The sequence below is a fragment of the Sturnira hondurensis genome, unplaced genomic scaffold, assembly GCF_014824575.4.
Source record: "Sturnira hondurensis isolate 20B ecotype Veracruz unplaced genomic scaffold, ASM1482457v3 Scaffold0006655, whole genome shotgun sequence".
In the NCBI taxonomy this organism is placed as follows: domain Eukaryota; kingdom Metazoa; phylum Chordata; class Mammalia; order Chiroptera; family Phyllostomidae; genus Sturnira; species Sturnira hondurensis.
The window spans coordinates 777,567-803,899 of NW_028079286.1; the positions used below are offsets into that span (position 1 = coordinate 777,567).

The 26,333-nt window shown below is 41.4% G+C and overlaps 1 protein-coding gene across 1 annotated transcript in view; it reads right to left on the reverse strand.

The window, feature by feature from the left end:
• Positions 1-26,333, reverse strand: part of NPAS3 (neuronal PAS domain protein 3) — an 854,048-nt gene that overhangs the window by 56,982 nt on the left and 770,733 nt on the right. The window contains exon 7 of the mRNA XM_037050253.1: positions 6,149-6,267. Within this exon, the coding sequence (XP_036906148.1) occupies positions 6,149-6,267 (119 nt within the window). The remainder of the gene's footprint in view (positions 1-6,148; positions 6,268-26,333) is intronic.

Below are 26,333 nucleotides of genomic sequence, written 5' to 3' on the forward strand. Positions count from 1 at the left end.
AGGCTTGGAGCTGGGGAGATAAAAAATAAAAAGTGGCACCTGTATGGTGCCAAACTGGTTAAGTTTTTCCCCTGTGGAAGTGTGGCACAGAGGCCTTTTAGGAGAAGAAAACAGCATAGTCAAAGGCACAACAGTGTGACTACGCAAACTTACTTTAGGAAAGAAAGTTGGATGGATTTGCCTAGAGCATCGGTATTTACAGCTCCAGGAAAGAATGATGGAGGTGGTGGCAGAAAGGCAGACTAGAGCCAGGTCCTTGAATACATTGACCCTACAACCACTGATGACACAGGAGCTGAGGAGTAAATGGTTGCTGAGGCTTTGGAGAGAGATTCTGGAGAGCAGCTTGCAGGATAGAATGGAGAAGTAAAATTTTGGGGGAGGTCATTGGGGAATTTCTCACAACAGGTCCAGGAAGAGATATTAAACTGGAGGAATGGAAATAGAAGCTGTTGAATTCAACCAATTTCGGCAGCACATTACAGTGGCAGGGGATCGGGAAGGAGGGGTTGAAATTGTGCACTGTGAACTGGATTGTGTATTGTGAGTTTTCTTAAAAAATTAAACCAACCCTGGCTGGTACGGCTCAGTGGATTGAGTGTGGGCCTTCAAACCAAAGGGTTGCAAGCTTGATTCTCAGGTCAGGGCATGTGCCTGGGTCGTGGGCCAAGTCCCAGTAGGGGGCGTGCAAGAGGCAACCACACATTGATGTTTTCCTCTCTCTCTCTCCCTTCTCCTCTGCCTAAAAATAAATAAAATCTTTAAAAAATTAAACCAAGAGCTAAAATTCTAGGTCACTGAAATAGTAAGTAATAATTCCCCTTTAGTACGGTATCTTGAGACTTGTCAGGACGCACATTTAGTCAAGAATACTTTTGCCTCTGAAAAACCTTCAACTTTAAAATGTACTTGGCCATGATTTTGACATTAGGAAATCCTAAGAAATACCTGTTCAGGTTATCTCTATCTGCATGAAAGGATCAAAATGTAAATCTTAAGTTTTGTACTTTTGCAATCTAGAAGTTGATGTCTTTTGCAACAAGACTTCACTGTGTATTAACATTAAATACATAAAGGGAGGAAGAAGTGACAAAGGGCAATTGCTTTAGTTATTTCATGTTTCAATATAGTCTTAAAGCTGAGATATATCAGGAGTCCTAATAAACTAGTGAACCTACACATTATTTTCCCCATTACTTATGCTTTGTGACTCTTATGATAAGGAGGCTGGATAGATTTCAGAAATCACGTAGTGCAACACATGGCCATAGGCAAATTCATATCCAAATCATCTCAGATGGGGGGCGCTGTTTATTTCTAAGAACCTGGAGTTCCCCCAAGCTCCCCAGTAATCTGTTCATATGTGTCATAGCAGGAACCCTTGACATTGGAAGATTTTTGTCTCTGTGGAGTTCAGAGACATTCTCAACATCATATAAACATGATGGAGCTTTCCTCTCTTTGTCAGTGTTGCGCAGTGTGGGAGGCTCCCCCATGCATCACAGTGAGGACATCATGTGACTGGGCACCTCCTCCAGGCATGACAGTGGGCTGGTGGCATTTAAGAGCAGGTTAGAAAATTGATGGTCCCATGCCAAAGGAAACTATCCTCTAAAGATAGGAGCTAAGGATGCAACCCAATTAGTCTTCACTTCTCTAATTTCCTTGATTACATATCTCCTTTTACCCTCTGTGCTATACCTACTAAGTTTCCTGACACCTAGACTAGACAAGAAGGCTGAATACTGATGCAATGCAATTTAAAGGAGAGCTGTGTTGCACTAAGATATTTGGCCCAAAAGGAACCTAAATATTGAGGAAGTCCCTGAGGCATAAGCAGTGGCTGGTCCAGATAACAGTGCTACTATGGATTTCAAAGCAAATGAAGACAGAGACAAGTGACTGTCAGCTCACAGTTAGGAAACTTCATTGGCGAGGGCAGCTTTCCTGAGGACTAGGGCACGGAAGCAACAGCAATTTAGATTATGCTCTCTGACGGGATGAGCAGATTCAGATGGGCACTCGTTTGACTAGAATTCCTGGTCATGGGTACCTGAGTGGGTTTTATAGTCCCTGGAAAGGATGGCAGAGCTCTGCAAATCTCTGCAAACTAGTGCTGTGAGAGAGGCCGAGCCACCAAGGGCAGGTCATCATGAGGCAACAGATTTTTCTTTTCAAAGCTTAGTTTTTCATATGTCGAGATACAGTTCATGCTGAGCCCTTCTTTGGACTTGCTCTGTAGAGCAGTGAGGCAGAGGGGTGAAGAGGTCAAACCCTGGAGCCTAGCTGCCTGGACCGATCCTGATGCCTCTGTAGCTACTGAAGAGCTGTTGGAACACAGACATGCTGAACCCACTGAAGCCTCAGTTTTACCACCTGCAGAATGGGTGTAATTATAGAATATAAAATGTGAACAATGCCTGCTACAGAGAGTCTTTAAATAATGTGTGGATTAGCTGAAATAAGTACAAAGTGTTTGGTATAGTGTCTGTCACAGAGTTAATAAGTGGGCACAAAAAACAACAGAAAAAGTCAGAACTAAGTCCAGGTGCCAAGGTTACAGAAAAAATAGAAATGTAATGACCTGCCCTGAGCAAGACATCTGGGATCTTTAACTAAGGGAAAGGAAGAAACACACAATGGTAGTAAATTAGAAGGAATATTGGAGTATGGAGAAATGGCCATTGTCGTTTCTTTTTATTTGTGTTTATTGTGTGGTGGTGGGGTGATTACCAGTTTTATTTGAATGTTTTATAGGCTGTTAGATTTATTTACTGAGAATGAACAGACAAATAGGAGTGTCGCTCAACTGTGTCATGTCATGGGGCCCCCCAGCTCTCCCGTGAACTTTCAGGCAAGGTTAATCAACAAGGGGGGCTCACGGTGGAGGCTGGGGGGAGAGCAGGGTCTGCTGGACGATTCCTCTTATTGGGGGAACAGGGGATGAAGCACCTCTCGTGTTAGCAGTTCTGGGGTGGGGATAGGGCATTGGAGGGAGACTTGGGATACCTGGAGAAAGATGTCCTGACAGGGTTGTGTCGGAGGAGTGTGGTCGCTTTAACACGCATGGTTTGATGGAAATGGGAATCGCTCCTAATCTTTTCCAATCCTGGACATTCGAGGTTGTGCCATTTAACATTCTGTTTCTCAAAGGCCCCTTCTTATGGCACGGTATCTTTAATCCTAAATGCAAGGAGCTCCAGAAACACTTTTCTTCAACTTGTTCTCATGGTGGTCCCTTCTCATTCACTACTCATAGGTGACATGTCACCTCCTCAGGGAAACCTCCTGGGACCTTCCACCTGAAGTGGCCTCCATCAGCCACCCCTTCACATTACCTTGCTTTACCCTGTCTATGCAATGGTGTAGCCTAGTGGCTGAGTGCACAGGGTGTGGAGCCAGAATCCCTGAGTTCAAACCCTAGCTCTGTCTCTCCAAACTCTGACACAGGATACGCCATTAACCTCTGTACTCTTAGTTTCTTCTGTAAAATGAAAGCGATGATTCTACGATGGTGGGGAGGGCTGACACAGGTTCCCTGTGCCATGCCCCGCATATTGTAGTGTGCGTAAATGTTAGCTACTGTCATTTTAGCCATCATTACTCTCTGGAATCACCTTCTTTATTTATTCACTTGTTATTGTCTGTCTCTCCAGTTAGAACGTAGCGCCATGAAAGCAGGGACTTCTCATTGTTTAGTTCTGGGTTTCCTGGATCTAGAAGAGGCTCCACAGCAGGAGCTGAATAAATATTTGTTGAATGAATGAATGAAAGTTATACTGTATTAATATTTAAAAAATGAGCTCACCCAGTTTCAGGTCATGTTGCAAAACAGCTTTACCGAGGTGTGCCTATGGCAAAACAAATGGAACCCAAGCCACTGGGCTTTGCCTAGATTGAAACTCAAACTATTTACCTATATCACTTTTTTTTACCCAGACATCCCACTTTTGGGCAGATTCAGAATTTTACGGAGCTTCATATCTCTAGTTTGTCAGGTGAGAGTCATACATTTTTCGTTGTTGTTCAGAATATTAAATTATCTAATGATATTGCATTATATAATATTGCTTTTTCAAACTATACCTCCCCTGCCTCACCTTCTTCACTCCTGGGATGTGTCCTTTACAAACCGGGAAAAACCACTAAATGGAGGAACAAATGCTGACAGGCAGAAAAGTAATCCTCAAAAGCAAGCCCTGCAGCTGAGGATTGTCAGTAGAATGAGAATAATAAACATAATGAAGGCAGTGGTTGTACTGATGTCTATTAGGGCGAGGGTTGCCCCTCCAGCCATGATAGAATCCTGTCTTGTTTCATTTGCCTCCTGAATGCTGGGATGCAAAGAGTGCATCTTTCCTGCATTCGTGTGGCAATAATCATTAAAGCCACGGCTTACCTATAGGAATCCAAACTTACGGATGTTACACGGTAACAACCAATAAATGTACTGTGTTCAGTGAGGTAGGAAAATACAAGATGTTCCTGGGGGTAGAGTCTATTTTTTTCCTCCAACATACCCCTCTGTAACAGGCCTCTGCCGGCCGGAGCTACGCAGGGGGAGTGCCCACGTGCTCTCCTCTGCTTCTGATGCTGTTCGAGGTTCAGGCTGCTCCGCGTGGCCCTTAAGACTAGGCCAGCCCAGCTCAAGGCGGTGCGTGGAAGGGCCTGATCCCCCCCCCTCCTTTCCTTTTTCTCTGAAGAAGTCATGTCAAATAAAGTGCCCGACTCCGACTTTTATGTGGCTGTTAGTCTCTTGATGACTTATAAAAGTTTTTAAGACCTGGTGATAATGACAGTTACCATGTCTCACTGTGGTCACCCTACAGAGATGAGCTGTTAGAGCCCCAAACTCTAAACCTGGGAAAGGTCGTCCAGCCACACCTACAGTACAAATATTTCTGTTTGTCCTCCCACTTATAATAAATATTGTTTGACACATAGGCAAGTGTGTCGCTAAACTGACATGATTCATGTTGCCAAAGGCATTTTGTACATTTCATAGGTCTTAATTTATGTTGCTATAGTAACCAAAATGTTGGAATTTCNTGGCCCTTAAGACTAGGCCAGCCCAGCTCAAGGCGGTGCGTGGAAGGGCCTGATCCCCCCCCCCTCCTTTCCTTTTTCTCTGAAGAAGTCATGTCAAATAAAGTGCCCGACTCCGACTTTTATGCGGCTGTTAGTCTCTTGATGACTTATAAAAGTTTTTAAGACCTGGTGATAATGACAGTTACCATGTCTGACTGTGGTCACTCTACAGAGATGAGCTGTTAGAGCCCCAAACTCTAAACCTGGGAAAGGTCGTCCAGCCACACCTACAGTACAAATATTTCTGTTTGTCCTCCCACTTATAATAAACATTGTTTGACACATAGGCAAGTGTGTCGCTAAACTGACATGATTCATGTTGCCAAAGGCATTTTGTACATTTCATAGGTCTTAATTTATGTTGCTATAGTAACCAAAATGTTGGAATTTCCTGAGATTAGATGTCTTTTATATGTTTACCCTTAAAATCATATAATAATGTAGATGATGACACCAGACTTGGTCTTTGTTGTTGGGGAACATACACCCTGTATGCTGAGTATTCTATATCTGCTAAGGTATGACTGTTCAATAGTAATCTCAAAATGAAGATTTCTGATGTCCAACCTGTTTTTTTTAGGCCTTATTTACACCTATTTTACAACCTTATTTACATGTATGAATTTCAGTGGCCAATATACTATTAAAATGGACAGTCTCTCTCTAAAGAGAAAGGGGGTCTTTGAAGAATTAAGTGGGAGAAGTGGAATTCTTACAAGCAGCAACCCTAGAATGCTCATTTTAAGGACTGATACAAATTTGGTCCACATCCTCCAACCAAGTGAATTTCTAGCATGTGCTGAAGCCCTCGGTGCATCAATAACAGGTGCTTTAAGAAAGGACACTGTACTGAGGCGTTTGGTGTATGTACAGCAGTGTCTGAAATGAGACAAAGGTGCAGTGAAGCCCCTCCCCTGAGACGGGAAGGGGGCAGAGAACACTGTGCTGCTCCAGCTTACATTTGTTGATTATAGGGCCCCAAAGCGGCTGGGAAACTCAATGCAAATGATCCAGGACTGACCTAAGACAGAACTATTTCCCCTCCCGGAGTCCAGCTTACCTTATATCCTGATGATTTGATGTGCACGCCGCGTTTGGTCAGCGTAGATTTCATCCGGATGAAAAAGGAGCGCTCAAGGGTGTTGTCAGTGGTTAGCAGGCTGGGGCTGGTTGACTCCACTGAAGAATACAAAAACATACACGCGTGATTTAGATCTCTGCACAGCCCCTGCCGGCGACTGCTCAGGTGCAGTCCTTGAGTTAACTAAAAATAAATGACTGATGGGTGCTAAGAGCCAAGTCATCAATTTACCTCATCGAGGAAATGTTTACTTTGCAGAAAATAAAAAGGAAAAATTAAAGTATCCACAGTAACTCCATTCCAGTTTCTAGCAAGAGCTTTTCAGGCATTTGAACTTTCAGCAGCTCCCTAAAGGGTGTCTGAGAGGAAGTAATGATAGCACATCTCGAAGCTTGGCCAGTGCACATGGAGAGAACTGGGAAAAAGAGAAACCTCCAGATTTATGGGATCCACATAGACTCAGGCGGAGCCACTTCTGAGGAAGGGTAAGGGGGCTTGCTTTGTTCTCCCCGAGAATCTGTCTTGTATCATTTGCCCACTGGGGTTTCTGAGAGCCATGAAACCATCAAGGTCATTACTCTTGCCTTCTTGGGTTGGTTTTCTCCATTGTGGGGAATAAGAAGCATGAAGTCTTCTCAACTGACACAGAGAGAGGGACAAGAATGGGACACCCAGACGGAAACAAACAGAAGCTCCTGACAACACCAACGTACCCTCCCTGTCACTAAAGGCAACTTGTCCCCTGTCCTTGTCCGAACAGGACAACAGTCTCTGTTTTTACCTCTTTGCTTCTGATGAGAAAATAACAGTCTTCTCTCCTAAGCAAGATACTCTCTCCCTTTATACATTTTTAGACTAAGTAGAATACATTTTTTACTTACGAAACTTAAAAATGGTAGTTTTCAGACTTGCTGATCTAAAAAATGTCTTTAGCCAAAAATCTAGAAGGCAAGATAAAGCTAATTTCTTTAAAATCAAGCTTCTAAGGTATTATATATTTTTTTCCTGCAAAAAATTAATTTTGGGCTTTTTAATCCTAATAAGTACTCTAATTTTATTCTCCTAAATAATACTAGTAAAGTCTTTCTTATTCTAAAACAACACCAACAAAATAGTTTCAATGACAAACAGGGTCTCTTCTGAGCAGCCCTTAGTCTGGTATTTTCAGAAGACCAGTGATTTACCCCCAGGGTCGGGGTAAAGGTTTAAGAATGAAACACATGGTGTATGAAAATAGTTATGAAAACAGAAAAGAGGCAAGCAAATGTTTAAGTTATAAATTATGAAAGGTAGTCCAAATATTTCTATGGAAAAGAAGTCTCTGTCTCTTTTGCAGGGATTTGCAAAAAACATTTGCAACTAGATGCTCACACGAAAGAAGAATGAGAGCTACTACATAATAAGAGGCACTTGCTATTTGTGGTCTGGGGCCTTTCCAGTGTCATTCCTGTCATAATGTGACTCTATTTTCCTATATTTATGGCACTTCTATTCTGGGTTGATGGAACCACTGACAAGTGTCCTTTTCTTATGTGTCTCTCTTAAGGTTTTTTTTTTTTTTTCCAGAGAGAATGGATCTGATGTCATTTTAAATGTACAGCTTTTTATCACTCGAGGGAAAAGCAGAGCCATGTTATATTTAGTACTTTCATTTCTTCTGATTAAATATGAATTACTATGAAATTTTTCTCATCATCTAACACGCCATAATACGCCAACAGCTTTTTAATACACTATATAAGCACAAACTTCTGCTCTAAGAGTTTAATTTGCCCCTCTAATCCAATCACATCAACCTTATTTCTCTTATCAGAGATTCCCATTTTGAATTAAATGAGCTCATTAGTTTTAATCAAAAGCAGAGAGATCAAAACTTAAACGTAAATGCTTTAGATCAAAACTGTCAGTCAGCCGTGCAGTTCTATTTTACTAAAACACAAGATCAGAGACCCTTAGAACCAATTTTTTCTCATAAGGGATGCTGAGAGCTTGAAGATGCTATACCCGTTTTTTCCCCCTTCCAAGGACAGATTATACATTTAAGGTTAGACTTAATTTATAGCAGTTTTTCATCCTTGTGGAAATGGAACAGTATGCCAACCTACTGTTGTCCCTCTCACATTTATTGGCACTGGTCCTCAGAGACTTGAACTAACGTGCCGCCATCAGAATCCATGCCACACACTCAGCCTTAAAAATTCCGCTCTGTTCAGCAAGATCATGTTTGTGATAGCTGAGGACAAATGAAACTTCCCCAGAAAGTGAAATATGTTTTAGGGGTAAGGTCCTGGATATCCAGCCCAGTAAGAAAGGAACCACCTTCCTTTGGAAGAGTGAGTAATTTAGGCATCGTTAGAAGTTACTATTGTGTTCAGTGTGTGGAACTGCACAGTAAAACACCGAGTGAGCACAGCAGAGACAGCAGCGTGGGTGCTTCCCGCTGAACAGCGAAACTCTTCTGCATGAGCTGTGGAGGCGGAGAATTGCATGTGCCCCGACTGAGGCAGTGAATACAGCGCCCCCTGCCTCGCCCAAGTGTTACAACAATAATTGCCTAAACATACAGGGTCGTGTTAATTAAACCCTGGGTGACTGGTGTGAGAAGAACACGAAGGCCAAAGTTTTGCCCCACTGAAGCTGAAATTTGAAAACTCAACTGGTCCTCAAACTTGATTTCAAGAGTGTGGTGTCTAGAGGGGTTGAGGAGAAGAAGAGGGGGCAACTTAGAAGGAAGTTGGATTTCTGTTGAAGATTTCTGTTTTAATTCCACATGACTTTCTGGTTCTGAGGAAGGGGCAGAAGTAACATGCCACACTGTCCCTATCAAAGAAACACAGAGCAAGCTCTTGCAGGCACACACACTTCACGGCCATGTTTCCTCAAGGGCTAGCAGGTACACTCAGGTTACCGCAGCTCTGAGGATGGTGACTCTCGGGTACAAAGGTGTATTATCTGCATGTGACAAAGGAGAGCAGCAGCTTTAGAGGAGAAGCTTTCTAAGTGTCTTCGGTGAGGAGCATGCTTTTCAGAAAGGTTCCACTGGGGGAGAGAGCCAAAGCAGCATGGTCCTGATGATGGGCAACAGGACCAGGTGCATGCCTATGTGTGCCTGTGTGTGCCTGTGTGTGTGTGTGTGTGTGTGTGTCAGGGGGTGTGTGAAGAGAGGACGGTATAATGAGGAAAGTATCTGTGGGGCTGGTGCTGTATGAAGACAGTGGGGACCAGTCTATGTCCAAGAAGCATCTTAGGGCACTTTCTAGATATCAGAGGCTTTTCTGCCAACGTGTTTGAAGCAGAACATGTTTTCTGCATGCTCTGATAAGACATTTTGGATTCACAGAGGTTATATCTGCTGTCTGAGACATAGGAGAAATTCATGGGTAAAACCGGATTAAGTGGTCAAAGCTCGGAGGTGGCCAGTTTTGACCTATGGATTATAAACAAGGAGCTGAAAAACAAAAACAAAAACAAGACCCATACAAAGCAAAGCTAGATAAAGAAACAGCCTCTCTTTGGCTGAATGTCAAGGGCCTCAATTTTTTAATAAATCTAAATTATCTCAGCTAGGGAAATGTCAGTTTTTGCATATTTTGTAAAATTTGCAGAACAATTTACAGCAAAAGTTGTAATAATTTTTATGTTAGCAAATGCCACCATAATAAGAGAGAACATCGGTGTTATTCCACATCTGCTTATGATTCCCTCACTGGTTTTGGAGTTGCTGCTTCCTTATTGTTATGTAGGGGCAGGAGGTGGGGTGGGTGGAAACTGGGGAAGAGGGGGTTGGCTGGGGACAATCTAGGGCTCCCTGGCCAATCCTAGGCCAGATCTACTGTCAACACTTTTAGTTTCCTCTGCAGACTCTCTGCAAGTGTATGAGATCACAGCATCCAGAGGGCTTTTCTTTTTAGTGCACTCAAAGTGTTTTCAGCAGAATTCAAGACTCAGAACCCTCCAGCTGCCTCCAAATACTGATGTATGAGAGAAAAAAAAATTAAGAAAAACTTGTTTTTTTTGAAAAAAATCCTCACCCAAATATGTTTATTAATTTTAGAAATAGAGGGGGAGAGAGAGAGAGAGAGAGAAAGACACCGGCGTGGGGGAGAAACATCGATCTGTTGCCTCCCACATACACTCTTGCCAGGGACTGAACCTGCAACCTAGACATGCGCCCTGAAAGGGGACTGTATGGAGTGATGTTCCAACCACTGAGCCACCTAGCCAGGGCAAAAAAAAAAATCAAGTTTTGAGAAAGTGTTGTTACTTTTCAATCGTGAACAAAGTATTTTTCCTTTCATTTATTTGTTAAAGTATATTTTATTGCTTATGCTATTAAAGTTGTCTCATTTTTTCTCCCTTTTATTACCCTCTGCCCTGCACCCCTGCTCCCTCCAGCATTTCTCCCCTTAGTTCACGTCCATTAGTTGTACATATAAGTGCTTTGACTTCTCCATTTCCTACACTGTTCTTAACCTCCCCCTGTGTATTTTGTACCTACCATTTATGATTCTTACTCCCTGTACTTTTCCCCCCCTTCTCCCACCTCCCCCTCCCCACTGATAACTCCCCATATGATCTCCATTTCTGTGTCTCTCTTCCTGCTCTAGTTGTTTGTCTAGTTTTTTTTAAAGATTTAGTTGATAACTGTGAGTTTATTGTCATTTTACTGCTCACATTTTTTATCTTCTTTTTCTTAGATAAGTCCTTTTAACATTTCATATAATAAGGGCTTGGTGATGATGAACTACTTTAACTTGATCTTATCTGGGAAGCATTTTATCTGTCCTCCCACTCTAAATGAAAGCTTTGCTGGATAGAGTAATCTTGGACATAGTCCTTGCCTTTCATGACTTGAAATACTTCTTTCCAGCCCCTTCTTGCCTGTAAGTTTTCTTTTGAGAAATCAGCTGATAGTCCTATGGGTGTTCCTTTACAGTTAACTGTCTCCTTTTCTCTTGCTGCTTTTAAGATTCTGTCCTTATCTTTAATCCTGGGTAATGTAATTATGATGTGCCTTTGTGTGTGCTTCTTTGAGTTCAACTTCTTTGCAACTCTGTGAGCTTCCCAGACTTCCTGGAATCCTATTTCCTTTGCCAGATTGAAGAAGTTCTCCTTCATTATGTTTTCAAATAAGTTATCAATTTCTTGATCTTCCTCTTTCCTTCTGGCATCCCAATGATTCAGATGTTGGAACATTTAAAGTGATCCCAGAAGTTCCTAAGCCTCTCCTCATTTTTTTGAATTCTTGTTTCTTCATTCTGTTCTGGTTGAATGTTTATTTCTCCCTTGTGGTCTGAACCATTGATTTGAGTTCCAGTTTCCTTCCCTTCACTGTTGGTTCCCTGTACATTTTTCTTTATTTCACTTTTCATAGTCTTCACTTTTTCCTCTATTTTGTGACCACACTCAACCATTTCTGTGAGCATCCTGATTACCACTGTTTTGAACTCTGCATTTGATAGGTTTGCTATCTCTTCATCACTCAGTTGCTTTTCTGGAGTTTTGATGCATTCTTTCATTTGGGCCATATTTCTTCATCTCAGAGCATCTGTTATATTTTAAGGGGCAGAGCCTTAGGTATTCACCAGGGCAGGGCAACCCACATCACTGCATTGTAGTGCCGTATGTGGGGGAGAGGTCAGAAAGGTAACAGTGCCATGCACTCTGCTCTTGGCCAGCTTTCAGTCACTTTCCCTGCTACCCACAAGCAAATTGGGCCCTTCTGGTGCTGATTCCCAGTGGGAAGGTTGTTTTGTGTACTTTCTAGGACCCTGTGGGTCTCTCCATTGAATTCTCCTGTGAGGCTGGGAGTTTCTCCTGCTGCCACAATCCACACAGGTTTTTATAGCCATAGGTTTTGAGGCTTCCTTTTTCTACACTAGAACTCTGGGTTGCACAGTCTGTCTCAGTCTCCAATTGTTCCTCCAGGTTTATCTGTATGCATATGTGTGATCACCAGCTGCCACCTTGCCATGCATCCTCTCTGCCCCGGCTGCCTGTCTCTGCCCCCCTGCCCCATCAGTCTGGATGAATGTTTCATCTTTAACTCCTTGGTTGTTGGACTTCCACACAGTTCTGTTTTCTGTCAGTTGTTTTTTTTTTTAAATTTGTTGTTGTCCTTCTTTTGGTTGTGCAAGAGGGCAAAGTGTATCTACCTACGCCTCCATCTTGTCTGGAAGTTGCTGTATTTTTCCTTTTAAGGAGAAGTAAAGTTGGGGTAAATCATTAGGATATGAAGTTATATAAATATACTCCTTTCCCCCTTCATTGTCTACATGAATCTTTCCTTTTTTCAAATGTTCTGTGCACACAGGACAAAGTCAAGTGCAAATAACCAAAATGACTTCCTCAAGACAAGGGAAGAGATATTGGTTCGTTTTGCAGCTATTGTGATAAAGCCAAGCTGTTCCGTTTTAGGACTTTAGAATGAGTATGTGTCAAGTATATGACAAGTTGTTTTCTTTTTGTATGTAACTCATCACTTTATTCTTTTTTATTTTTTTAATATTTTTTCCATTACCATTTATTCTCCTTATACCCTCTCCTCCCAGCAATCACCACACTGTTTTCCATGTTCATGAGTCCTTTTTCTTTTTTTGCTTAATCCCTCACCCCCAAATCTTCCCCACTACTAGCTGTCATCTGCTCTCTATGAGTCTCTGTTTTGCTTGTTAGCTCAGTTTGTTCATTAGATGAGTTATTTTCTGACAAAAGTTTTCCTGCACTTCCTTGGCCACTTGGAAGTTATGAACAGTCATATGAACTTCTGTGGCCAATGAAATGTGAGCAAGTCACATTTTCAGTGGAATTTTTTAAAATATTTTTATTGATTATACCATTACAGTTGTTCTATTCCCCCCTTCATTCCCCTCCACTCACACAACCCCTCCCCCACCATTCTCCCCCCTTAGTTTATAACCACGTGTTTCAAGTTCTTTAGATTCTATATTTCCCCTACTATTCTTGCCCTCCCCCCTATCTATTTTCTAACTACCATCTATACTATTTTCTGTACCTTCTCCCCCCTTCTCCTCCTCCCACTCCCCTGTTGCTAACCCTCCATGTGTTCTTCATTTCTATGGTTCCACTCCTGATCTAGCTGTCCTCTTGGTTTGCTTTTGTTTTAAGTGTGGTTGTTAATAACTGTGAGTTTGCTGTCTTTTCACTATTAATATTTTTTATCTTCTTTTTCTTATATAAGTCCCTTTAGCATTTCATATAATAAGGGCTTGGTGATGATGAACTCCTTGAACTTGACCTTATCTGAGAAGCACTTTATCTGTCCTTCCATTCTAAATCAAAGTTTTGCTGGATAAAGCAATCTTGGCTGTAGGTCTTTGGATTTCATGACTTGGAATACTTCTTTCCAGCCCCTTCTTGCCTGTAAGGTCTCTTTTGAGAAATCCGCTGACAGTCTGATGGGAACTCCTTTGTAGGTGACTGTCCCCTTATCTCTTGCTGCTTCTAGGATTCTCTCCTTCATTTTAATCTTGGCTAATGTAATTATGATGTGCCTTGGTGTGTTCCTTCTTGGGTCTAGCTTCTTTGGGACTCTCTGAGCTTCCTGGATTTCCTAGGAATCTATTTCCTTTGCCAGACTGGGGAAGTTCTCCTTTATTATTTGTTCAAATAAGTTTTCCACTCATGGCTGTTTCTTTCCCCCTTCTGGTACCCCTATAATCCAGATGTTGGAATGTTTAAAGATGTCCTGGAGGTTCCTAAGCCTCTCCTCATTTATTTGAATTCTCATTTCTTCATTCCTTTCTGGTGGGATGTTTTGTTCTTCCTTCTGGTCCATTCCATTGATTTGAGTCCCAGTTTCCTTTCCATCACTATTGGTTTCCTGTGCATCTCCCTTCATTTCAATTAGTTTAACCTTCATATGTTCCTCTAATTTGTGACTATAATCAACCAGTTCTGTGAGCATCCTGATAAATAGTGTCTTGAACTGTGCATCTGAGAGGCTGGCAGTCTCTTGGTCGCTTAGAGTTATCAGCTCTGGAACTTTGAGTTCTTCTTGCGCCATCTTTTGGGCTGTTCGTGCCTGTTCTGTAGCAGGATCGGAGCCCTAGGTGTTCACCAGAGCAGGGCAACTCAGTTGCTCGGTTGTGATGCTGTATGTGGGGGCGGGGCCAAAGAGGAGCAATGGCTGTCCCGTCTGCTGCCTCCCACAGCAGCCACCATAGGTGCCGCAGCTGCCACCGTCACCGGGGCCCGCACGTTTCATCCCATTGCACTCAAGTGTGCCACCGCTGTCAGCCCTCCACCACTGGGTTCGCCCTCTGGGGCCTGCGTGGTCTGTCTCACTGTGTGCGAATGTGCGACTACAGTCAGTCTGCCCCACACCCTGCCTGGTTCCAGGCTGCCTGAGAGCCTGGGTCTGGGGATCTTTCCTGCCCGACCCTGCTCCACTGCTGGCTCCGCCCCTCTTACCATCCCAGTTGAACGGTTCATTGTTGTCGGACTTCCGTATAATTCAATTTTCTGTTCTTTGGCTGTGTCTTTGTTCTCCAAACCTTTGTTGTATTCAAACTTTGTTGTGGGAGAAGGCACAGTGTTTCCACCTACGCCTCCATCTTGGCAGAAGTCCACATTTTCAGTGGAATTTTTGAGATAAGCAGTTATGAGATACTGCTGATTCTTTCCCTCTACTATGGTGACTATTAGCCTGGGTCTTAGAATGAAGTATGCTTAGCCAACCCTCCCAGAAATAGATCTTTGTTGTAAATTGGGAATTGTTTTATTGCAACATAATTTAGCTCACACTAATACAAATATCAACTGTTTATTATTATATAAAAAGAGTCAGCATACTGTCCAAGTTGGCAGGATATTCAGTGACAGAGCACATAGGCATGACTTATGTTTGTCTAACTCCAAAGGTCATGATGTCGCCAATGTACTGTTCTTAGAATTATTTATATCCTAGTTTTTTCTCTTATTCTAGGTATCCTAGGGTAGCAGAGCTGAGACAGGTCTAACTGTGATCACCTAGCATGGTGTGTTGTACCGACAGCAAAGATTATACATATCATACATATAATACTTAATATATTAAATATCATTTAACATATTAACTAATATTCATTGAATGTTGACTTTTTAACATTTAAAAAAGATTTTACTTATTTATTTTTAGAGAGGGGAAAGGATGGAGAAAGGGAAGGAGAGAAACATTTATGTGTGGTTGTCTCTTGTGCGCCCCCTACTGGGGACCTGGCCCACAACCCAGGCATGTGCCCTGACTGGGAATCAAACCAGTGACCCTTTGGTTTGCAGGCTGGCACTCAATCCACTGAGCCACACCAGCCAGGGCTAAATGTTGACTTTAATGTGATGAAATCTCAACTTAGTTTCCCAATAGAAGGTCAAACATGGTAAAAATAAATCTTGCCTTACACAGATTGTCCTAGTGGGTTTTGTATTTATCTAGGATGACCTTTGCACTAGTTTAACAATGCCACACATTCTCCAATACTCCTCCTTCTAAAAGGTGGAGCCTCCTTCCTCACCCTCACGTGCAAGCTACATCTGGTGACTTACATCTAGCAGTACATGGTGGAACTGGCAGTATGTAACTCATCATAAGAGGCAAATTGGCTTCCTTGTTGCTCTCTTTTGGGTCATTCGCTTTGATGGAAGCCAGCTGCCATGCTGGGAGGACACTGGAGCAGTCCTATGGAGGGGCCAGTGTAGTGAGGAACTGCAGCTTCCATCCAACAGTCACACGGGCAAGCTTAGACCCTCCTTCCCCAGTCCAGCCCTCAGATGACTGCGCTCTGATGGACATCGCACTGAAACCCCATGAGAGTCTGTGGGCTGGAACTGCTCAGATAGGTTGCTACTGGATTCCTGACCTGTAGAGACTATGCAAAATAGCTTTATTTGTTTTTTTAAGCTCTCAATAGTTGGGATAATTTGTTATGCAATGACAGACAACATAGCATCTATTTAGAAACTCTTTGGAAAAATCATAACCTTGTTTTGGTATGTGACAACCAGGTATGTGTGTAAAACTCAAATGATAGAGAGAAGGAATGTGTTGCCTGATGTGTCAGTGCCTAGAGAATTCCAATATGCAAGGAATGCTACCCGCAATGCTAACTTTTGTAAGCAGGGCTTATGTTTTCAAAGGTAAATGCTCAACTGATTTTTTTAAAAAGTGCAATTTACAAAAGGTGTTATTGACATGTCATCTACATGATTGTGAGATCTCCAAAGGCAGGCCTGATGTCTTGCTTGTCTTCTGTGTCTATTCTCTGCCCTCTGCCAGCCTCCTGATCCCTCCAGTGCCTAGGACTGTGTTTTATGTAAGCAGGTATTCTGCCTGCATGTTGAATAAAGTAACATTCAGATGTTTTCTTTTGAGGAAAATTATTTACCCCATCATTCTTTTACACCAAACGTCTTGTCCAAGAAGTTCTTGAGAGGGAATCATTATGTCTTCTTGCAGTCACCTCCAAGGAGGCATTTTCTGTGAAGTGTTATTTTCAGAGTCATGGACCAGTGGGTCTGGTAGTTAAAAGAGTACTGATAGCCCCAGAATCAGAGGATACTTTCTTCTCTGTCTTCTATGGGTTGGGTTTTGTCCTACAGTCTGTCCTCTACCCTGTGGCAGGGCAACTGTGAATTGGTAATGGCTCTTAGCCGACCAGCCTGGCTCCTTGGCCTTTGGTGGTGAGGCAGTGCCCCTGTTTTCTGTGGCCACAGTGGTCCCACCCTTTGGGTATCACGCAAATGAAGCTCCAGTCATTACCTCTGGCTCAGCCACCAGCTTCATTCTGCTTTTGTGCCTTTTCTGGAGCACGTGGAAAAGCCACATTTACTTAGTCTCATTAGGGCTGATTTCCTGTTCCCACTCAGTGGTGAGTCTTTAGCTTTGTTTAGAAACGTGTGAATCATTAACTAAAACTCTAGCACATAGGTGTGAAAATAATTGTGGTTCCATAGTGATGCAATAAACTCCTTTCAAAGTAACATTAAAAATAATCCACCAGAAAAAAAAATCTGCCAACCCCTGCCACCTGTCAGCACAAACTCCCTGGCAATATCCACCTGCGTTGGATGAGAATCTTAATGCGTAAGGTTGCCTTTCAGGTTCCCTACGCCTCGCAGGGGTCGCTACTCTGTGCGGCTGTTCCCTGAGGGAGAGGAGAGTGTTCAGCTGCCGCCTGCTGCTCCGCAGTTGGTGTTTGGATGGTACCACTCCGGGGAAATATACACAGTGTCAGAGTCAAGCTGTTACCCATTGGTGTTTCTATACAAAACTCCTAAGCAACAGGAAAGTTCAAGGGGAAAAACTGGGGGTTGTAAAGATAGCCTCTGAGAGTACATGACTTCTAATGTGACCCTGTCTGCAGCAGGCTGTGCGCTCCGAAGAACATGCCGTATGAATACTGCAAGTGAGTGTTTTACATCTTCTGGGAGACTCTCTTTAAATATTGCCACTTGAGGGATCTATTCTGGGAGAAAAAATATAGCACGTCTTCCTGGGATGCTGCTTGTATTCCGTTACCAATATTGCATATGGGATTGAGTGTGGCAATGCTTTTATCACAACTATAAAGTAGTTACGAACCAATTCCTCATACGAAACATGCTCAACAACATCAAGGCTTTTTTCCTTTTCTTTTTCCTTCTTTTATTTCTTTCCTTTTCTTTCTTTCTTTTTTTTTTAAACGGCAAACATGATGTCCGACAAAGGGCATCAGGCCTGGTCTTTGTAGTACAAAACAAAATAACAATACATAAACACCTCTGTGAAGGCAGCTTGAAACCCCATGTTTTCTATTAAAAAGTCATGTTCAATCTTCACTGTTGATAGAACTGAATAGCTAACACAGAGAACATTGTATATCAGAAAGGTCAATAGTTATTATGAGCTACAAATATATTTTTTCCATCCTTCAGGCTGTTTAGCGCATATCACAGCATGAGCAGCTGTCTCCTTTAATGCTTTTAAAATTAGAATCCCAAAGAGGAAGAAAAAATTATGGTTGCAATGATTGCTCTTTGCTTTTGTAAGTTTACTTTAATATACTATTTTATATACATGGATCTTCTGTGCAGCCTATCCGTGGGGCAGTAGCCAGTTGCCAGGGTCGAGGTGAACTGCCATGTTTATTTTCGCAGCATTCTGGCCAGTCTCCATCTCGAGCACAGATGTTGTCGACATGCTATATTTTAAAAAGGAGTTCTATAGAGGCGTCTGGTTATAGAGACACTGCAGGCACACACACATGCATTCGGCCTTTTCATTGCTTTAAAGCTCCCTGACTAACTGCAACAATGCCATGTGATGAGGAACACTTAGGCCGCCCTGGGTGAAAAATCAGGCCCTGATTCAAACCATCGATACACAAAGTATCCCTCTCTGCCGGCAGGCCTGTGGACTGAGAGCGCACCTGGCAAGTTTTTAAAGGCAGATCTTCTGCCTGTCCCTGGAACTCCTTGCCCTTCCTCAGCACATGGCCTTAAAAGACAATATGAGTATTTTAAATGGCACGTGTAAGCACATATCATATGCTTTATTACAGCTCATTTACTCTTCGCTCAGGTAAATACTTGTTGAGTATAATGAGCTGGGGCCATTTGTATCAGTGCTTACATTTGGGAGGAGGGGAAATATATAACAATCTCTGGTGGTGATTAATGCTATAAAGAAGAGCAGGCAGAATTAGGGGCTAGAGAGAGATGAGGGCCACCTTTTGGTTCAGCGGTCACCAGGACCTCTCTAAGCCAGCATTTGAGAAGGGACTCAGACATGTGGGTATCTGGGAGCTCACAATTCATGTTGTAATTCTATGATTCCATTTGGGTAAAAGGCTTCACAGAGAAGTATTATTTGGATACATATGAACTAGTAACAAAGAAATTCTAGAAATATTTCCCTTTGAGCTTTTAAAAATGTTTTGGATATCTTAAATTATTAGAACAGCCCTCTTCTGCACTGGTGCAGGTTAGATAGGAGGCTGCTTGTGTATTGAAGGCATGATTTGCTTTAATAAATTTTATTCCCATTTCCTTATCCCCCTCCTCTTTGGCAACCATCACCTTATTCTCTGTAACTACAGATGAATTTCTATTTTTTTTAGATTTCACATATAAGTGAAATCATACAGTATCTGTCTTTCTCTGCTGACTTATTTCATTAAGCACAACACCCTCTAGGTCCATCCATGCTATTGCAAATGGCAAGATTTCATTCTTTCTTTTTTATGGCTGAATAATTTTCCATTGTATATTTGCATTCCATCTCTTATATCTGTGTATTGATGGATATCTAGGTTGCCTCCATATTTCGGTTATTATAAATAATGCTGCAGTAAACATAGGGTGCATATATCTTTTCGAATTAGTGTTTTTGTTTTCTTTGGATAAGAATATAGAAGTGGAGTTGCTGGATTGTATGGCAATTCTATTTTTAATTTTTTGAGGCATCTTCCTACTGTTTTCCATCGTGGCTTTATCAACCTGCATTCCCACCACCAGTGTACAAGGGTTTCCTTTTCCCACACCCCCTCCAGCACTTGTTATTTGTGGATTTATTGATGGCAGCCATTCTGACAGGTGTGGGACGGTACCTCTTGTTTTAATTTGTATTTCCCTGATGATTAGTGATGTTGAGTATCTTTTCATTTGTCTGTTGGCCACCTGTATGTTCTCTTGGGAGACATGTCTCCTTAGGTCTTCTGCCCAATATTCAATAGTTTGTCTGTTGTTTTGGTGCTTATCCTTTGAAATTTTATCCAAAATTAAATTACTTGTCTTTCATATATCACTTTATCATGTAGGAAACTAAGAGAGGAGTTAGTGGACCGAAGCACTCAGAGTGTCCACTGTCTCTCGGATATACCCATTGCTATTGTCAGTTCTTTGGGGATCTCCAGAGACAGCGGCTTCAGTCGCAAAATGAGATAAAGATTAAGTCAGTAAATGATATTATTTTCTCTGGTAAATTTTGGTGATGAAAATGAAGAGACCTTGAGTATATTTACCCATTGAGAGGACTAAGGTTGAAGTTGCCTAAATTGGAAATGCTAGTTGAAAAATTTAAATCTTAAGAGATATTTAATCAGTAACATGAAAGAGAAGGTATCTTATGACATTGGGGGAAGAAAAGAAAGAAGGATGTGAGAAAAAAGAGAAAGAAAGAGGAAGAGAGGGAGAGGAGAGTGATGGGAACGGTGTTGAACAATCTGAGAGAGTGAAGGCTGTTTGCTGAGACAGAGGAAGTGGGAGAAGGAGGGGATTTTGAGAGTGAAAAAAACTCTGAATCAGCCCATGTAGATAAAGCATCTAGAATAAGTAGAAAATAAGGAACAAGACTGCACAGGGACTAGAAGTTGCCTGGCTTCAGTTTAAGAGTACTAATTCTCTAGGGCTCCCTAATAAGAGTGGCTTTGTCATTTTTAAGGCAATGCTCAAGACAGCAAGGTTTTCCCGGGGATGGGAGCCAGCAAGTGGGAACGAAACAGTCAACAGAGTGAGATGTCCCCAAAGGTTAGGAGACAAGCAAGTGAAAACTGTCAGTGATGAGCTGGGGAGTAAAGATGACAGGCAGAGGTGGTGACATGGGTGAGGGAGCCAATGAAGGGGCTTTGCTCAGAGAATGAATTTTGAGGAAACTTACTGCTTCAAAACAAGTTTGTTCATCTCTCTCTCCATTTTTCTATGTTTACACAAAATTTGGAACATGTAAAAAAGTATAAGAAAATAAAAAAATACTGCCAATATTTAATCACTATATTGTACACCTAAAACTAATATAACCAATATAGAACTATGTACCAACTACACTGAACTCAAAATAAAATGTAAAAATATCCCCGGCAATCTTACTACCCAGCTACAAAAACTATTAACATTAATCTGTTGTGTTGTGTTATTTATTATTTATTTATATATTTAAAAATTGGGATCATCCCCATGTCTCCATTTTTTTTAATGTTAAAAAATCACAGGTCGCTATGTGATCATCGCTATCCTTTTACGAGAGAGTGTTTGGGGGATAAGACAATGTGGGGGCTCCAATGGCTGCAGACATGGGATTTTACTGGCTGTGTAAAACTTCAGTGCATGGTGGTGAATTTGTTTTTAAATGAATCTTCCTTCAACTTTCTTATTATGTCTTAGGGTCAATATACAGAAAGAGTGTCACTGGGTTAAAGAGGGTAAGTTTTTTTTTTAAAGCCAATGTCCACAAATTGATTTTCAGAAAAGTTGTGCTGTGTCAGTTTACATGTTTATCAGCAATGTCTGATGGCATTCATATTGGTTGCCATCTTAAAATATTTATTATTTGATTAAAAAAATGTTCAATTAGCAGAAGATACAAAAAGGGTACTTTACCAGATCTCCCTGAAGAGTAGTATGTAAAAAAATCTTGTGTTTTTAATTTGTATTTTTATTTCTAATTAAGTTGAATACTGTTTTTTTTTTAATTTTTTTTAATTTTATTTATTTATTTATCTTTTTAGAGGGGAAGGGAAGGAGAGAGGAAAGACACATCAATGTATGGTTGCTTCTCGTGCATCCCCTGCAGGGAACTGGCCCCTGCCGGAAACTGGCCTGCAACCCATGCATGTGCCCTGACTGGGAATCGAACCGCGATCATCTGGTTCGCAGGCCCGCCCTCAATCCACTGAGCTACACCAGCCAGGGCTTTGAATACTGTTTTAACATGTTTATTGGCTATTTACATTTTCAGTGAATCATATATTAAATAATCATATATTAATATTAAATAGTAAATAAATATTAAATATTATTTCCTCTGACTATTTTCCAATTTGGTTTCTTATCAATTTGAATGATATATATATATATATATATCATAAGGAATATCATCTCTGACATACTTCTCACGAATGTTCCCCATTTGTTTGCCTTTATTTCTGTAAATAATGTTCACTGATACAGATACATTTTTAATTTTCATATAGAAAAGTTTATACATTTTCCTCTTTGTAGCTTTCTTCATTGCTCTTTCACCTTGATGTTTTCTCAATTTTCTTTTTAACAGATGTTTGGCATCATAAAAACGAAGTCCAGTTAAAGGTCAAGGTACAATTATGTGAACGGGTGGCTAAAGGTAAGTCAAAGAATGAGAGTTTTGAGCCGTGATGGTCAGGGACATGTGCACAGATACACACCCTGGAACTGTTGTTCTGGCATCTGTTGCCCCTTGAGAAGACAGCTGCAGGAAGACTACAGTGCACGAGGCGACCCCATTGTGCAAGGTTAGTGATGTGGGTGCCGACAGACAATGGCACTGAGAACAGGTAAATAGTGTTTTTTTTTTTTTTTACAGAAAATCTTTGAAGCGATGATGTTGGGAGAAATGGCGCAGACGTGGCAGTGGGAACAAACCGTAACGACTCTCCTCTTCCATGGTGGGGGAGTCAGAAGCTTTGGGATCACGGTCCCTACGAGCAGATGGTGTCGAGGGTAGTGGTCTGTGGGGAAGAAAGGCTTCCATGGGGTGAAGAGGCAGACGTGGGGTTTGTGGGGAAGATGGCGGCTGTAGCAGCGTTTACTCCTACTTAGGGTTCCCAGGTAAAATACACGACACCTTGTTAAATGTGAATTTCAGGTAAACAGACTGTTTTCTTTTAGCATGGCCCAAATATTGCATATGTCTGAAGTTCAAATTTAATTTGGAGTCCTGTATTTTTACTTGCTAAATCTGGCAACCCTGCTCCTAGAACGAGGAGGTCTCTGTGGCACAGAGGAAGGGTGTTGCATGACAGCCGTCAGGCGGTTGTGCAAGGAAGAATGAAGAACGAAGGAGTTTAGGAGATTGGCCTGAGATACTTCCATTGGACAGAGAAACCATTCTGAGCGGAGAGAACTTTCCCACTGGAGAGTTTTAGAGAACTGAGCAATAACCAAAAATCGAAATGAATGTTGATGTGATCGTGTGGCGTTTTCAAATCTGCCTTCTCAGTATAATGGCCGAGCTTAACTTTCCTATATGAGTGTGAGTCTCCTGAGGATAGCGGACAGCCTGGGTTGGCAGACTTCCACAACTGTCTCCTGAGTCAGTATCTTCTAATATATTATTATTATTATTATTTATCATATTGGAGGAATTTGACTGGGCAGCTAGAACCTGTTAGGTTTATTATGTTTCTATTTCAGCACATCTTGAAGTGGTTATTTTTCAAAATGTTTCCAGTTAGAAGTATGTTAAGTCCATCATCAATAAACGATTGAGGGTTATTTATTGCAGAATATCCTCATTAATTTTGTTTATACTTTGCAATAATTTAGAGGAGCCATAAAAGGGAGATAACCTGATAATTAGCTACACACATTATTTTGCTAGTGAATGTCTATCTTTAATGTTTTTTATTGAGCAAATGTTTCTTTCTCCTATGATGCAGTAAGTTTCAGTGATCACTACTTCATCTTAGTTCCTAAACTAAGTCTTCTCATCTTTTGCCAGAAGCAGCTCTGCTTTACTGTGGGAAAGAGAGTATTTCATTATTATAATCATGGTAAGCCAATAAATGTGTAGCCTTTTGATATATATGTATAGACATCATTTCTATACCTGAACTTGACATGAAGTCATTTGTTTGTTTTTTAAGTATACTTTATTGATTATGCTATTACATTTGTCCCATTTTTCTCCTCTGCACCCCTCTGTCAGGTATCCCCTTTCCCTCCAAAAATCCCACCCCCTTAGTTCATGTCCATGGGTCTTACATATAAGTTCTTTGGCTTCTCTATTTCCCATACTATTCTTAACCTCCTCCTGTCTATTTTGAACCTACCATTTATGCTTCTTATTCCCGGTCCCTTTCCCCCCCGTTCTCTTCCTCCCTCCTCCTCACTGATAACCTCCATGTGATTTCCATTTCTATGATTCTGTTCCTATTCTGGTTGTTTGCTTAGTTTGTTTTTGTTTTTGTTTTTTACTCAGTTGATAGCTGTGAGTTTGTTGTTATTTTACAGTTCATATTTTTGATCTTCTTTTTATTAGATAAGTTCCTTTAACATTTCATATTATAAGGGCTTGGTGATGATGAACTCCTTTAACGTAATTTTATCTGGGAAACACTTTATCTGCCCTTCCATTCTAAAGGATAGCTTTGCTGGGTAATCTTGGTTGTAGGTCCTTGCTTTTCATGACTTTGAATACTTCTTTCCAGTCCCTTCTTGCCTGCAAGATTTCTTTTGAGAAATCAGCTAATAGTCTTATGGGACCTCCTTTTTAGGTAACTGTCTCCTTTCGCTGCTTTTAAGATTCTCTTTGTATATTTAACCTTTGGCACTTTAATTATGATGTGCCTTGGTGTTGCCCTCTTTGGGTCCAACATGTTTGGGACTCTCTGTGCTGCTTCCTGGATTTATATGTCTATTTCTTTCAGCAAATGAGAAAAATTTTCTTTCATTATGTTTTCAAATAAGTTTTCAGTTTCTTGCTCTTCCTCTTTTCCTTCTGGCATTCCATGATTTGCATGGTGGTATGTTGGGAGATGTCACAGATTCTTCTTATTCTCTCTTTGTTTTCTTGAATTCTTATTTCCTCATTCTATACTGGTTGACTGTTTATTTTGTTTACTTCCTCTTTATGTTCCAAGTCACTGATTTGAACCCTGGCTTCCTTCCCTTCACTGTTGGTTTCCTGTGGATTTTTCTTTATTTCACTTAGTGTAGCCTTCTTTTCTTCCCTTATGTGTTTGCCGTACTCAGTGAGTTCTCTGAGCATCCTTCACACCAGTGTTTTGAACTCTGCATCTGATAGGTTGGCTATCTCCACTTCACTTAGTTCTTTTTCCAGAGTTTTGATCTGTTCTTTAATTGGGGTCATATTTCTTTGTCTCCTCAATTTTGCAGCCGCTCTGTGTTTGTCTCTGTGTATTGGGTAGAGCTGCTTTTACTCCCTATCTTGGTGCACCTGTTATGTTGTAAAGGGTGGAGCTTTAGGCATTCACCAGGGTGGGACAATCAGCTTCACTGCTGACTGTGGGGCAGTGGTCCGAGAGGGAATGATGTCACTTGCTTGGCTCTTATCCCATTTCCAGTCACTTCCCCCACTTCCCAAATGCAACTGTCACCTTTCTACCTGCTGTCCTGGTGCTGAATCCCAGAGTGGGTGGGTTTGAGCATGTTCTAGGGCCATGTGGGTCCTTTAAATGGACTCTCCTGAGAGACTGGCAGTTTCTTCTGCTGCCCCAACCCTGCACTGGTTTTTACAGCCAGAAGTTATAGGGCTTTGTCTTCTTGGTGCTGCTGGATCCCTGGGCTGTGCAGTCTGGCCTGGGGCTGGGATGGCTCACTCCCCAGGTGTCCCTCCTGGTTTCTATCCACCACAGGTAAAGGTGGGACCACCTGTTCTGCCAGCCACCACTGCCACCACCTCAATGCTGCTACCACACCACATTGTCTCTGCCCCTCCTACCCATCTGGATGAATATTTCTTCTTTAAATCCTTGGTTGTTGGACTTCAAGTCAGTTCAGTTTTCTGGCACTTCTGGTTGTATTTTGTTTTGAGATTAGTTGTGATCCTTATGGTTGTATAAGAAGGCAAATCATGTCTACCTATATCTCCCTCTCAGCCAGAAGTCTTAACCTCTGTATATTGTCTTTAAGGCTATGCATAATCTTCCCAAGTGGTGGGGCTAAAAAAGCAGTAATTTTTTACTCCATTTATGTAGTTTATAGTTATCCTTCCTGTGGAATTACCCTCTTTTCTTTCATTTAAAAAGATAAAAACTATTGCTAATAGTGATAGGGTAGAAGCAGCCTCTTCTCAAACTGGATGTAATGCAAATTTGTTATTACTAATATTAATTACTGTTCCTTTTCCTATTTCACCTATAGCTCACTATGACATTATGTACTAATGTACTTGATAGTCTTAACATCAATACTTTAAACATTATATCAAATGGCTTCTGAGTCTAAATGGTATATTCAACAATGCCAAGTAATTATTTTAAAAACTCGCACCATGCATTCCTGTTGCCTGGTAGCTGAACATTTGTCATAATTGTTTTGTGGTTAATCCCCCCAATTGCAGGCCCTCCGGGTATTTATGGTTGCCCCTGCTCTGGGTCTTCAATTATTTGACCCAATGTGAGAATGAATCCATCTATAATAGTAGTCTGTCTTTTGCCCATTTCTCCATTTTGTTATTGCATGTATTTCTCGC